The sequence below is a fragment of the Dama dama genome, chromosome 14, assembly GCF_033118175.1.
Source record: "Dama dama isolate Ldn47 chromosome 14, ASM3311817v1, whole genome shotgun sequence".
Lineage (NCBI taxonomy): Eukaryota > Metazoa > Chordata > Mammalia > Artiodactyla > Cervidae > Dama > Dama dama.
In genome coordinates this window covers 28,171,502-28,186,661 of record NC_083694.1, presented here as the reverse complement: position 1 = coordinate 28,186,661, position 15,160 = coordinate 28,171,502, and the positions used below count along the sequence as shown (strand labels likewise).

Genomic DNA, 15,160 nt, shown 5'->3' with positions numbered 1-15,160 from the left:
AAACATTATCCTCAATGGTAAAAAGCTGAAAACATTTCCCCTAAAGTCAGGAACAAGAAAAGGGTGCCCACTCTCACCACTACTATTCAACATAGTTTTGGAAGTTTTAGCCACAGCAATTAGAGAAGAAAAAGAAATAAAAGGAATCCAGATTGGGAAAGAAGAAGTAAAACTCTCACTGTTTGCAGATGACATGATCCTCTACATAGAAAACCCTAAAGACTCCACCGGAAAATTACTAGAGCTAATCAATGAATATAGTAAAGTTGCAGGATATAAAATTAACACACATAAATCCCTTGCATTCCTATACACTAACAATGAGAAAACAGAAAGAGAAATTAAGGAAACAATTCCATTCACAATTGCAACAAAAAGAATAAAATACTTAGGAATAAAGTTACCTAAAGAAACAAAAGACCTATATATAGAAAACTATAAAACACTGATGAAAGAAATCAAAGATGACACAAATAGATGGAGAAATACACCATGTTCATGGATTGGAAGAATCAATATAATGAAAATGAGTATACTACCCAGAGAAATCTATAGATTCAAGCTACCAACGGTATTTTTCAGAGAACTAGAACAAATAATTTCACAATTTGTATGGAAATATAAAAAAACCTCGAATAGCCAAAGCAATCTTGAGAAAGAAGAATGGAACTGAAGGAATCAACCTGCCTGACTTCAGGCTATACTACAAAGCTCCAGTCATCAAGACAGTATGGTACTGGCACAAAGACAGAAATATAGATCAATGGAACAAAACAGAAAGCTCAGAGATAAATCCACACACCTATGGACACCTTATCTTTGACAAAGGAGGCAAGAATATACAATGGAGAAAAGACAATCTCTTTAACAAGTGATGCTGGGAAAACTGGTCAATCACTTGTAAAAGAATGAAACTAGAACAATTTCTAACACCATATACAAAAATAAACTCAAAACAGATTAAAGATCTAAATGTAAGACCAGAAACTATAAAACTACTAGAGGAAAACATAGGCAAAAACACTCTCTGATGTAAATCATAGCAGGATCCTCTATGACCCACCTCCCAGAGTAACGGAAATAAAAGCAAAAATAAACAAATGGGACCTAATTAAAATTAAAATCTTCTGCACAACAAAGGAAACTACAAGCAAGGTGAAAAGACAGCCTTCAGAATGGGAGAAAATAATAGCAAATGAAGCAACTGACAAAGAATTAATCTCAGAAACAAACAAGCAACTCCTGCAACTCAATTCCAGAAAAATAAGCGACCCAATCAAAAAATGGGCTAAAGAACTAAACAGACATTTCTCCAAGAAGACATGCAGATGGCTGACAAACACATTGAAAAGATGCTCAACATCACTCATTATCAGAGAAATGCAAATCAAAACCATAGTGAGGTACCATCTCACACCGGTCAGAATGGCTGCTATCAAAAAGTCTACAAACAATAAATGCTGGAGAGGGTGTGGAGAAAATGGAACCCTCTTACACTGTTGGTGGGAATGCAAACTAGTACAGCCACTATGGAGAACAGTGTGGAGATTCCTTTAAAAACTGGAAATAAAACTGCCATACAACCCAGCAATCCCACTGCTGGGCATACACACCGAGGAAACCAGATCTGAAAGAGACACGTGTACCCCAATGTTCATTGCAGCACTGTTTACAATAGCCAAGACATGGAAGCAACCTAGATGTCCATCAGCAGATGAATTGATAAGAAAGCTGTGGTACATATACACAATGGAATATTATCAGCTATAAAAAAGAATGCATTTGAAACAGTTCTAATGAGGTGGATGAAACTGGAGCCTATTATACAGAGTGAAGTAAGTCAGAAAGAAAAACACCAATACAGTATACTATTGCATATATATGGAATTTAGAAAGATGGTAACGATGACCCTATATGCGAGACAGCAAAAGAGACACAGATGTAAATAACAGACTTTTGGACTCTGTAGGAGAAGGTGAGGGTGGGATGATTTGAGAGAATAGCATTGAAACATGTATATTACCATATGTGAAGTAGATTGCCAGTTCAGGTTTGATGCATGAGACAGGGTGCTCAGGGCTGGTGCACTGGGATGACCCTGAGGGATGGGATGGGGAGGAAGGTGGGAGGGGGGTTCAAGATGGGGAACACATGTACACCCATGGCTGATTCATGTGAATGTATGGCAAAAACCACCACAATATTGTAAAGCAATTAGCCTCCAATTAAAATACATTTAAAAAATTAAAAAAAAAATAAAAAACTTATAATCATTAAAAGGGATAGCTGGGGGTGGAGGTGGGAGGTAAACTAGGAGTTTGGGATTAACAGATACATATTATTATATATAAAGTAGATAAGCAACAAGGGCATATTATATAGCACAAGTAACTATACTCACTATCTCATAAAAACCTATAATGGAAAAGAATCTGAAAAAGAATTTTATATAATGGAAAGGAATCTGAAAAAAAATTATATATATTTATATGTATACATTTATCTATCTATCTATATACAACTGAATCCCTTTGTATACACTTGAAACTAACACATTATAAATTAACTATACTTCAATAAAAAAATCTTCTTAAAAAACTAAAAAAAAGACTAGGTTCACCTTTTAATTCATAGGAAACTAGAGCAAAGAGATCCTTTATCGGAAGAGCAGGAAGCTCAACATTATGTTTTTCAACTGTGTGGGCATGCGAGACGGTTTCAGGGAATTCCTGTCAAGTCAGGGGATTTAGGAAGAATCAAAGATTTATCTTCGCTTGTTTTTCATGAGTTCTGTGTCTATGCTTATGAACAATGGGAATCAGATGCAACATTTAGGTCAACATCTGGCTTGTCCAGATGCAGAGATTTGTGACCCATCAGTGTCACCCTGGACCAGACATGGGTACAGACTCTAATTTAGGAAGTTCCTTGTTGAGGCTGAAGCTTTATTGAGCAAGGATGTGGGAACCCAGAGATATGCCAGGTGGCAACAACCTGCCCTCAAGGGGAACATCCATGAAGTTGTGTGTGTTAGGGTCAGAAGAGCCGCTACCACCAGAGAAAGGGCCCATGTGGCTTGAGGGAGCCCAACTTGGGGAGGGGGAACAGGTACCAAGGGCAGGACAATGTGTCATGCTCTGCTAAGAGCACTGCGCACAGGGCTTCCCCACCTTCTGCTCTGGCTCTTTTGATGCTGAATGCCTTTACCAATTCTACTTCAACAGTTTTATATTTTGCCCTTTTCACAAATCCTATGCTAAATTGTTAATGCACATAAAATTACACACAACTCAAGCTGCCACACGAAAAACTAAGACCTTCACTCAAAGCAATGGTTCTCAATAACTGCCCAGTGGAGCCACCTAAGGTGAGCTGCTGCCCTGGGGATGGGTAATTGGTCCAAGTGGTGCCCAGTCACCAGGTGACTCTAACATGCAGCCAGGGCTGAGTAGAGTCTTAGAAGAGGGTTCGGGGGCTAGTGCTTCTTGGATCCCAAAACATCACTTAACTATAGGAGGCCATCAGCAGAACAAATGTCAAATGGCCACTGTCCAAATCTGGTTAAGGAGAAAGTAGTCCCGGGGGAAAGAACAGCCTCAAAATAAAAATGGCAATTAAAAAATGAGACTAAAATGACCATTTCAAAAGGCCAGGGCCAGTATTTCTTACAATCGCATGAGAATTACATTCAGGCCAAAATGTCCTGGACAAAGGTCAAGGGATGTCTTGGCCTGCCCTACCTAGGGCTCCCCTCAGACTAAATGCAAGGGCTCCTGGCCCCTGCCCTTCCAGGGCAACACCCCCCACTCGCCTATCTCCCCACAGCCCCGACCCTGCAACTGGGCTTGGCCGTGCCCCTCTCTCCCTCCCTCCCGATTCCAGCCTCGTGACTGCTGCCTTGGACCTGCACTGACTCCTGACTCAGTTTACCTGCCATTGTGCTGTTTCCACACCCGAGCAGCAGTCTGTCGTTCTCTGCCCTGGACTCCCTCATCAGGGTGGAAGTGTTGACAACAGCTTTGTTCCGGATCTTCTTAGCCCTGTGCAAAGGTGGACACACACTCAGGCCCTGGGTCTTTTGCAGCTGGAGCAGTACTACCAGAGCACTGGCGGGAAACTGGTCTCAAATGGTCAAAATGGGAGCTTTTTACCTCCTAGTAACTTGAGATTCCACTGTGTAAGTTTCCAGTAAACCACTAAGACCAGAAGGGACTCAGTGGCATCCAGGGCTCAAACATGAGCCCCTCGGCCCAAGCCTGGAGCCCACCCCCCAGTGTGTTCTGGGCCCCAAACACATTCCCCCAGTTGGGCTGACTTGGTTAATGAAAACAATCTCTTCAATCTCTACTGTTTCTGTAACAACACAAACCCTTGAGGCTGCCAGCAACTGCTCTGCCAAGAGTGCCAAGCCAGGAGTGGTCTTGGACTTTGCCTAGTTCAGGATCTCCAACCTCCAGGATCTAAGGCCTGATGATCTGAGGTGGAGCTGATATAATAACAACAGAAACAAAGGGCACAATAAATGTAATGTGCTTGAATCACCCTAAACCACCCCTACTCCCCACCCCCACCTCTCCCGACCCCCGGTCCCTGGAAAAATTGTCTTGCATGAAACTAGTCCCTGGTGCCAAAAGGTTGGGGACTGCTGTCCTCGTTCACTCCTGGCTAGTGCTGCATGGGACATAGTTATGCTAAAACATGACTTGTTCTTTACCTGAAATTCAAATGTAATTGGGCATCCTATATTTTCATTTGCTACATCTGGCAGCCTTACTCCTTTCCCTGAGGAATAGGGTTTGCAAGGCTTGCCCCCAGTCACAGGGGCCACAACAGATCCAGGCCTGGAGCCCAGGACCCCTGGGGATCATTTTCTTCTTCCTCGGCATCACACAGTCTCTCACGTAAAAAGTGCTAGCAACAGTTTAGATCTGACAAGTGGAAAGAAAATGAACATTCTACATACTAAGGGCTTCCCTGGTGGCTCAGACTGTAAAGAAGCTGCCTGCAGTGCAGGAGTCCTAGGTTCGATCCCTGGGTTGGGAAGATCCCCTGAGGCGGGCATAGCAACCCACTCCAGAATTCATGCGTGAAGAATCCCATGGACAGAGGAGCCTGGTGGGCTACGGTCCATGGGATCGCAGAGTCAGACATTATTGAGTGACTAAGCACAGCACAGCACATAATACTAAAGGCAAAATTCAACCTTAAGTTCTGAGTTTGTAGCATAGATGCTGGAAGAAAACAGAGAAAAACAAATGAAGCAAAATGATACTGAGGCCTGGCAGTGAGGAATGAGAATGCAAGGGTTTGTCCCTAAAACGCAAAGGCCTTTCCCTAGAGAAGAGGCCAGGGAACATCCGAGAGAACTACTTGGAGATATCATAACAACTGTCATTTTGAGCTTCAGCCCCGTGCCAGGCAGAACTTAGCCAGGAATGGTTCATGAACCGTCTCACGGAGTCTTCACCCAGCCCAGAGAGGGAGGTGTCACCTCCTTCAGCATGTGAGCTCACCAAGGGGCAGGGAGGTTCAGGTCTTGGAGGGAGTAGGGCCAGATTCTGTCTAACACACTGGCCCGTAGACCTGACAAGTGATGTATTAGAATAGGAACCAGGTTCGTTTCACACGCCAGCTCCAGTCACCTGGAACGCTGGCCGAGAATTCCAAGCTCCTGAACAAAGCTGATGGGAAAGCTGCAGAGGGGGACTCTCCACATCGGCCATGCTGAATGGGATGCAGGGGTGGTGACACCATGGGGTTCCAACTCCTGGTTAGAGCCTCCCTCTCCCCAGACCCTCACTTTCCCAAAAGGGTCAGGGGAAGTAGACTTCTGCCTGCCTTGAAAAGCAGAAGCTTGGCTCAGCCACAGCCTCCTGCTAGGACTAACCTGCCAGGAGTAGGCTTGCTTCCTGGGCCAAGTGGGAAGGCAGGAATGTGTGTGGACAGCCCCTCCCTGGGAGGAGTCACCTCTGACCTGCTTTGTGGGGCCTGGAGATTTGAGAAACTACAGCGGGAAAGGGGCAGGGCCCAGGGCTGGTTCCCAAATTTGGGAGCCTCTTACATGCTCATCTTTATTATTAGCACAAAAATTCCCTGCCTACCACTATTCTCTACCTGTGACCCATAGGACAAAAGAAGAATCTATGAATGGCCATGCTATTTGACAGAAAAATGCAGGGAGACAGAGCACTTCAGGGGTGGGATCAATGCTCCTCCCATGAATTAGAGCCTGTGGCTCCTCCCCCATCCAGGACTGCAGTGACAGAATGACAGGCTAGGAGGGACCTGAGCCCCTATTTCTGTCTCCTCTTACTTATTTTCTTTTCTCTCCCTCTTCTCTCACAAATCATTTTGTTCTTCTTTTTTCTGGACCCTTTCCCAAGACACCAGCTCATCAAGTTTAAGAGTACTAGAAGAATTTGCCAGATTTAGAACTTAGAACCACTACAGATAATAAGTATTCATAATCGTACCTTTCAGCATATCTTAGTGTTGATAAAGTTTCCTCATAGCAGATGTCAGCTGGACTTATTGCTGCTATCTGTAAACAAACGTCCTTTTCAGATTTTGTTTTTTAAATAGCATATATAGCTATTGTTGGGCTTCCCTGGTCACTCAGTTGGTAAACAATCCACCTACAATGCAGGAGATCCCGGTTTGATTCCTGGGTCAGGATGATCCCCTGGAGAAGGGATAGGCTACCCACTGTAGTATTCTTGGGCTTCCCTGGTGGCTCAGATGGTAAAGAATCCCTCTGCAATGCGCGAGACCTGCGTTTGATCCTTGGGTTGGGAAGATCCCCTGAAGCAGGGCAAGGCAATCCACTCCAGTACTCTTGCCTGGAGAATCTCCATGGACAGAGGAGCCTGGTGGGCTACAGTGCATGGGGTCACAGAGAGTCAGACACGACTGAGCGACTTAACACACAGCACATTGCTATCGTTGATTTTACACAGCTAACATTCATGGAATATCTTGGAACTTGTGGTTTGTTTAAACTTTACAACTCAGAAAACTGAGGCTTAGATAAGAGTAATGTGCCAAGGTCACCCATAAGTGGTGGAGCTGGGACCTGAACCTGCCCTGACTTGAACAACTGTGCTGCTAACCTCTGTACTACACAACCCTCAGCACTGAGTCCCCAACAGATTTCCTCAGGAATTTAAATGACAGTTGAATGGTAGCACTTGCAGAGACTAATAAATAAATCATTACTGAGTACCCAGTTAAATGGTTTCAAATCTGGTATTGACTTCAGCTTAACTGTTCTAGAATTCAAATGAGAAAATAAACTTTTTGATGAGCTGGAGGTGGGCAGAATCACTGAGCGTGAACAGGAGGGAATGTGACTGCCCATGTGGCAACTCCTAATCTATGGACCTGGAGGCCATGATTCAGAGCATAAGGGCCTGATGAATAATCATTTATCTTTGTCCAGCTTTGCAACTTTTAAAGCTTGTTCATTATATTTCATTTAATCATCATAACCACAGTTTCAAGGCGATATCGTTATCTTCACTTTAGGAAGGAAGGAAATGAGGCTCCACAGTAAGTGCGCTGAAACTGAGAATCTTGTCAAGAACTGACAAGATTCTTGTGAAGAATAACTTTAATGATAATAACAACAGGAATCATGACATCTGCATGACTCTAAACAGTCTAAAATGTGGTAGGAAAGTCACTTTACCAGAGTAGTTCTGCTGTTCCCACCCAGAGCTGACTGGAGCAGTTTGGTCAGTACAGAGTCTCTGTAGGGAACATGGAGGACTTTCTTCCCCATGGCTGCATCAGCCAGAGCACTAAATGAAAAGAAAATATAAAACAATAAAAAGTTTTAAATATATCAAAAAGAAATCTGCCTCTTTGTGTGTGAGTCAGAAACACCCCTCAAATATCCTTGTCAACCCTGTATACCAGACATGACACTAAGGAACATCCAATAGCTGAGATACCTTCTGTACAAGGACACTGGAGTATTGAAGATAGGAGCAGCTGGCTCCCTCTCCAAGGTCAACCCCGGGGAAACCATAACAGAGAGGGAGGCCCAGATCTGGGGTACTAACACAGTAAACCTTGGGAGGAAAACCCAGAGCCTGCAGAGAAGGGTCTTTTTGTGTGTGTACAGAAAAGGGTTTTGACCTGAGGCAGAGGGTGGTAGGCTAGCAATGTAGAGACAGGTATGGGGAGCACATTTAAATCCTTTCTGGTCTTTCTCTCATATTGCCTTAGGAAGATCCCATAGAGTTAGGACCCGAGAGGCTACAGAATCAAGCAAGAGTGAATGAGAAGTAAATGTCGCTCAGGGTACTTCAGAGGGAGCAGTGTAGGCACTGAAGAATGGGGAGGAGGGAGGAAATCCCATCTCTGATAAATTATAATCACAAACAAAGAAAAGAAATCAAAAAAATTAAGCTACCAGGTTCAGAAAAGAAACAAAATGATCGATCATCTAGAAAGGATTAGATACAGCAATTGAAATTAAAAACCATATGGATAAGTTCAACAGTAGACACTGTGATAATTGAATTAGTGAACTAGAGAGTTCAGAAGAAATTGCAGCCTGGAGACATAGACAGGAAAAATCAGAAAGATAGGTTAGGAGACATGGAGGACGGGAAATGAAGATTCAAACAGGGTAATTGAAGTTTCAGAAGAGAAAGAAGAAAAAAAAAAATGTGCAGAAGCAATATGTGAAAGATAATGACTGAGAATTTTCAAGTGTTGATGAAAATCACTGTCAGAGCTATGGAGACTAAGAAATTCCAAGCAGGATAAATCAAATGCAACAGAATTAAATTAGAGAACACCAAAAAAGAAGAGCTTAAAAGCAATTAGGGAAAAAGATTGTCTTCAGTGGAACAGCAATTAGGTGAACAACAGAAAACAGTAGAATGGTATCATTAATAAGCTGAAAGAAAATACTACTTATCTAGAATTATATCAGAGAAGGCACTGGCAACCCACTCCAGTACTTTTGCCTGGAAACTGCCATGGATGGAGGAGCCTGGTAGGCTGCAGTCCATGGGGTCGCTAAGAGTTGGACACGACTGAGCGACTTCACTTTCACTTTTCACTTTCATGCACTGGAGAAGGAAATGGCAGCCCACTCCAGTGTTCTTGCCTGGAGAATCCCAGGGACAGAGGAGCCTGGTGGGCTGCCGTCTATGGGGTCGCACAGAGTCGGACGTAACTTAGCAGCAGCAGAATTATATACCCAGAAAAATTATCTTTCAAAAATGAGTTGAAATAAGAAATTTCAACCAAACAAAAACTGAATTTGCTGTCAGCAAATGGTCATTAAGGGGGATCTAGAGAGTATTCCGATCAGAAAGAAACTGCTTTATATAGCAGCTCTGAAGTTTAAGAAGGAATGAATAAAAATAATTTTAAAAATAGACAAATGTGAATGAACACTAACTGTATGAAACAGTAATAATAATATTTGGGGGTTAAAGAATAGAATTAGAATACATGTCAACAATGACATATGTAAGATGGAGATCTTCATATTATCCAAGGATGTGTGTGCTCAGTTGCTCAGTCGTGTCCAACTCTTTACAACCCCATGGACTGTAGCCCACCAGGCTTCACTGTCCATTGGGTTCTCCAGGCAAGAATACTGGAGTGGATTGCCATTTCCTTCTCCAGGGGATCTTCCTGACCAGGGATGGAACCTGTGTCTCTGGCATCTTCTGCACTGGCAGGTGGATTCTTTACCACTGCACCACCTTAGAAGCCCATTATCCAGGATTAGGTTGAAGTATTTATTATTTTTAGACTTCGACCACTGAAAAGATGAAAAAGCCAGGAAATAGTTTTTTTTAAAAAATGTTGAATTTTGACATATGACAGAGGTAGCATAGAAGATCACTAGGGAGAGGACAGACTACTCAACAAATGAGACAAAAAAAAAAAATTGGTAATCTGTAAGGGAAAAGTAATGAAAAGTGCCGGGAGCCATTATGGGAGATCCTGCCCATGACGAGGTCATGAAGAAAATACCGGACAGGCAAGGCCGTCTGGGACCCCATCCATGACGAGGTCATGAGGAAAAAACCTGACAGGCAAGGCCGTCTAGGATAAGGGACCCTCCAGGTTGGACTCGGCCTCTACCCCACCCTGTATCCTCCCCCCTTTTCTGCTGTTGTTCTTGTTTGCCCTGCTGCGGATTCTTGTGTTGCCTGCCGAGAGCTCTCCTGCTCCTCTTTCACTGAATGAGGACCAACTTAAAACCCTAATTAATAAATCTCCTAGATGCTGGTACCCTATGAAGGGGCCAGGGATAAAAGAAATGCTTCAGTTCAAACCCTTTTGCTGGCATTCTGGCTTGTTTGATAAATGTGTGCTCTCATTACAAAAAATGCTCATGATTGTTCTAAACATCCTAAGCACTGTACGCTAACAAAAGAAACTATTAAGCATAGGCCCCTTCGCAGGGTGAGAAAAGCCCCACAAATATTATAGCCACATATACGCCTAATAGAAAATAGTTTAGATAGAGATTAGCTGGTGACTTCTTGCAGGTAATTAACTCTTAGACTAAGAGCCTGTTTTGTGCTATATCTGCTGTTTTTTGCAATCCTTTGCATTTCTGTTCTGTAAAAATGTAATCCTATCTAGTTCCCATAGAGATGACGCCTATTAGAAAGAAAATAGATTAATCATAAGAAAAACAGGGTCGGCTACTGAAGTTGCTTAAGTCACACCAGGTGCAAGCAATAAAATGTTAGCAGGCCTGAAGGCCAAATGATAAGAAAGACTCTTGTGAACGAAACATATGTGGGTGACATCCTGTTTCTGTTGAAGGTCAAGTTGCTGTAATGTTTTGAGATGACCCGTGTGTAAGCAATATGCACTTCCCCCAAAAAGATGTTGTTAAGGGTATAAAGGGGCCATGCAAAAATAAACTCCAGACTCAGCCCCTGAACTTTGTCTCACTGTCTCTCTCTCATTCGCCAATGCCGTTCATCCTGAGGGTTCCCCTGGATCCTGCTGGGGCTAGACCCCGGCAGAAAAGGATGCCTACTTTACACTATACACAGAAATCAACTCCAGATAGATAGGGTTTAAGTACAAATTTTCTTAAACAAGACACAGAAAATGAAAAAATGCAAAACATACACCATAACTTCTGCTCATCAACAGACATCTTTTAACAAGTGAAAACACAATCTACTAACTGGGAGAAGATACTTATGATACATATACCTGAGAGAAGAGTAATAAAAATATGCTTAAAACATCTACAGATCAATGAAAAAGACAATAAATAGAATAAAGGGGAAAACATAAGCACAGGTATTTTTGAGAGAAAATATATTGCTAAAAAAGAAATCAAATGTTGCTCAAGCTTGCTAGTAACCAGGACTCTCAAGACCATAGTAAAGTATGTTTGAAAGTGAAAGTTGCTCAGTCGTCTCTTACTCTTTACAACCCCATGGACTGTACACGGAATTCTCCAGGCGTTTCCCTTCCTCAGGGGATCTTCCCAACCCAGGGATTGAACCCAGGTCTCCCGCATTGCAAGCCGATTCTTTACCAGCTGAGCCACCAGGGAAGCCCAAGAATACTGGAGTGGGTAGCCTATCTCTTCTCCAGGGGATTTTCCCAACCCAGGAATCGAACCAGGGTCTCCTGCATTGCAGGCAGATTCTTTACCAACTGAGCTATCCCAGAAGCCCAAAGTATGTTTATGCCCATTTAATTGGTAAATGTCAAGAAATCTGACAACATCAAGCCTTGGAAAAGATGTGGATTAATGGGATATGTTATACATTGCCACTGGGAGTGTTAACTGAACCAACAACTTTGGAGAACAATTTATCACCATCTTGAAAAATTAGGTATTCACACACCTTATATATAAAGCGCAATAATTTCAGTTCTGTCTATATCAGAAAATCCTTTAGTATACTGATACTCAGTGACTTTATGAGAATGTTCATAGTAGCACTATTTGTAAAAGCAAAAAAAAAAAAAAAAAACTTGGAAACAACCAAATCATCAATTAACATGAGAATGAAGGAATAAATTGTGGCATATTCCCACAATGGATGACTACATAATAATGAAAAAGAAGTAATAACATGGATGCTGTAACAACTGCTACTATAACAATATGGATGAATCTCATAGACACAATGTTTAGTAAAAGAACAGAAAATAAATTAACTAGAGCCACACGTAAGATAGATGGATATTGTTAATAATGTTGAATCTAAAAACAAACTATACTCCTGGGTATGTACTTAAGAGAAATGAGTAATTATTTTCCCCAAATTATATGTGCAAGAATGTTTGTAACAACTTTATTCATAATGGTTAGAACCTGGAAACAAACTAAATGCCCATCAATAGAAGAATGGACAAATAATGGTATATTCCTACAATAAAATAATCCATAACAATGAAAAAGAACTGATAATTGCTAAAGCAAAACGTCATGGATAAGTCCCATAGAAACAATCCTTAGTGAATGAAGCCAGATATAAAAGACAATGATCTGATATAAATGATTGCATTTATATGAAAATCAATACAGCTAGGCAAAAATAAATCTTTGATAACAGAGGTTAATTTCTTTCATTGGGATTAAAAGCCAAGGAGAAGGCATGAGGGGGTTTTCTGGGTTTTGGAAATGTCTGTATCTCAGTCTAGTTATTAATTACATAGATATATACATATATAAAAATCCATTGAGCTGAACATTTAAGATTTGTGCACTTTACTATAATGTAATTTATACCTAAATAACTTTAAAAATACAAGATCCAGAAAATAATATAATATTTTACCTTTTTATAAAATTCAAAAATCAGTGCTACTGAATATAATATTCACGTGTGATAAAATAAGAAAAGAAAGAAAGAGGGAAGAAAGGAAGGGGAGAAAAGGAAGAAAGTGGGAGGGAGGGACATACATAAAACATAGAATTCAAGATGATGGTCACCTCCAAGGGGAGCAAAATGATGATTACTTCCAACTGTTTTTTGGATTTGGTGGTAGTTTTATTAGTGTTTGTTATTTCATCTAAAAGCAATTAATTAGTTTAAAATAAAATCTAGGAGAGGACCAGGAATAAACCAATGATGCTAGTTGGTCATGAACCAAGGGTTATGATTAATCTAAATTTTGATATTTGAGGTCATTTTTATGGCACAAATAAGTACCTGCCCACTGATTATTTACCTGATGACATTTCCTAAATTGGTTAAACTTAAGTTAACTCGTGATCCTTCCCTCAGTCTGTCTCCTTCCGATCCTGAAGATTTCTGTCTTTCACTTCCAGCTAAATCTACCAAGTTAATACTGGACTGTTTGGTGAGGTCTCTGTCTAGGAAAACCTGCAGGAAAGCACCACAAGTAATGCTATTAGAGGCGTAGCAGGCTAAACGAGAAGTCAATCTATTTTACATTTACATTCTGAAATATTTTTTGAATTGTATTTCACACTCAAAAAAGATATAATAAAATTTGCAAGTTAAAATGTCATTCTCTTTACAATGACATTTTACAATAACATTATTAGGTCCAAACATCTCAGTTGCCCCTTCCCTTCTGTAACGTTATTTCCAGTTATGTATTAGATACCAACTATTGTCCTAATATTTCTGTAATCATTAAGTGCTTTTTCTTCTGGCCACATCAGGTGGCACATGGAATCTTAGTTCTCTGACAGGGATTGAACACGTGCCCCCTTCAGTGGAAGGGCAGAGTCCTAACCACTTCCCAATCAAAAAATATTTTAAAGATACTGTGAAATTTGCAAAATAAGTAACTGTTCAGGATGGTGTAGTCATGTAGTGGAAAGAATGCTACAGGTTGTCTTGCTGTCTTGTAATTGTGAGCAAATGATTTAACTTTTCTGAGCTATGATTTAAACTTTTCTCAGTTGTAAAATCAGGATGATAGCATATTATTGGGATGTTACGAGGATAAAGTATAATAGATGTAATGGTTCTAATCATGCCTGGCATACACTCAGTTCAGTTCAGTTGCTCAGTCGTGTCTGACTCTTTGCGACCCCATGAACCGCAGCACGCCAGGCCTTCCTGTCCATCACCAACTCCCAGAGTCCACCCAAACCCATGTCCGTCGAGTTGGTGATGCCATCCAGCATCCATCTCATCCTCTGTCATCCCCTTCTCCTCCTGCCCTCAATCTTTCCCAGCATCAGGGTCTTTTCAAATGAGTCAGCTCTTCGCATCAGGTGGCCAAAATATTGGAATTTCAGCTTCAACATCAGTCCTTCCAATGAACACCCAGGACTGATCTCCTTTAGGATGGACTGGTTGGATCTCCTTGTAGTCTAAGGGACTCTCAAGAGTCTTCTCCAGCTTCACAGTTCAAAAGCATCAATTCTTCTGTGCTCAGCTTTCTTTATAGTCCAACTCTCACATCCATACATGACCACTGGAAAAACCATAGCCTTGACTAGATGGACCTTTGTTGGCAAAGTAATGTCTATGCTTTTTAATATGCTGTCCAGGTTGGTCATAACTTTCTTTCCAAGGAGTAAGCATCTTTTAATTTCATGGCTGCAGTCACCATCCACAGTGATTTTGGAGCCCAGGAAAATAAAGTCAGCTACCGTTTCCACTGTTTCCCCATCTATTTGCCATGAAGTGATGGGACTGGATGCCATGATCTTAGTTTTCTGAATGTTGAGCTTTAAGTCAACTTTTTCACTCTCCTCTTTCACTTTCATCAAGAGGCTCTTTATGTGCTAATATTGCTACTGACACCAATAAACAGAGTATGCTTGTTTTTATCCAGTTAATTTTGTCTCCTACCTCTAAAATTCCAAATTAAAAAATAGCACAGAGAAAAAAAAAATAGCACAGAAAACCATCTATAAAGTCTATGAATGTAACATTTTATATTCATTGTAAATATAGTACATACAAAGTCTATGAATATGGAGTGAATGCTATATTCATATAAAGTCTATCAATGTAACATCTTACCCACATTGTAAAATCAAGTGAATAATAATTAAAAGTTTACTTGTGTTCTTAGTTGCTCAGTTCTGTCCAACTCTTTGTGACCCCATGAACTGTAGTCTGCCAGGCTCCTCTGTCCATGGGATTCTCCAGGCAAGAATACTAGAGTTGGGTAGCCATTCCCTTTTCCTGGGGATCTTCCTGACCCAGGGATAGA

General features: G+C 41.2%; 1 protein-coding gene across 1 annotated transcript in view; it reads right to left on the bottom strand.

The window, feature by feature from the left end:
- Positions 1–15,160, bottom strand: part of LOC133069084 (kinesin-like protein KIF28P) — a 65,378-nt gene that overhangs the window by 25,201 nt on the left and 25,017 nt on the right. The window contains exons 6-10 of the mRNA XM_061160202.1: positions 13,190–13,344; positions 7,689–7,800; positions 6,475–6,542; positions 3,961–4,041; positions 3,842–3,845 (exon numbers count right to left, since the gene is read on the bottom strand). Of these exons, the coding sequence (XP_061016185.1) occupies positions 3,842–3,845; positions 3,961–4,041; positions 6,475–6,542; positions 7,689–7,800; positions 13,190–13,344 (420 nt within the window). The remainder of the gene's footprint in view (positions 1–3,841; positions 3,846–3,960; positions 4,042–6,474; positions 6,543–7,688; positions 7,801–13,189; positions 13,345–15,160) is intronic.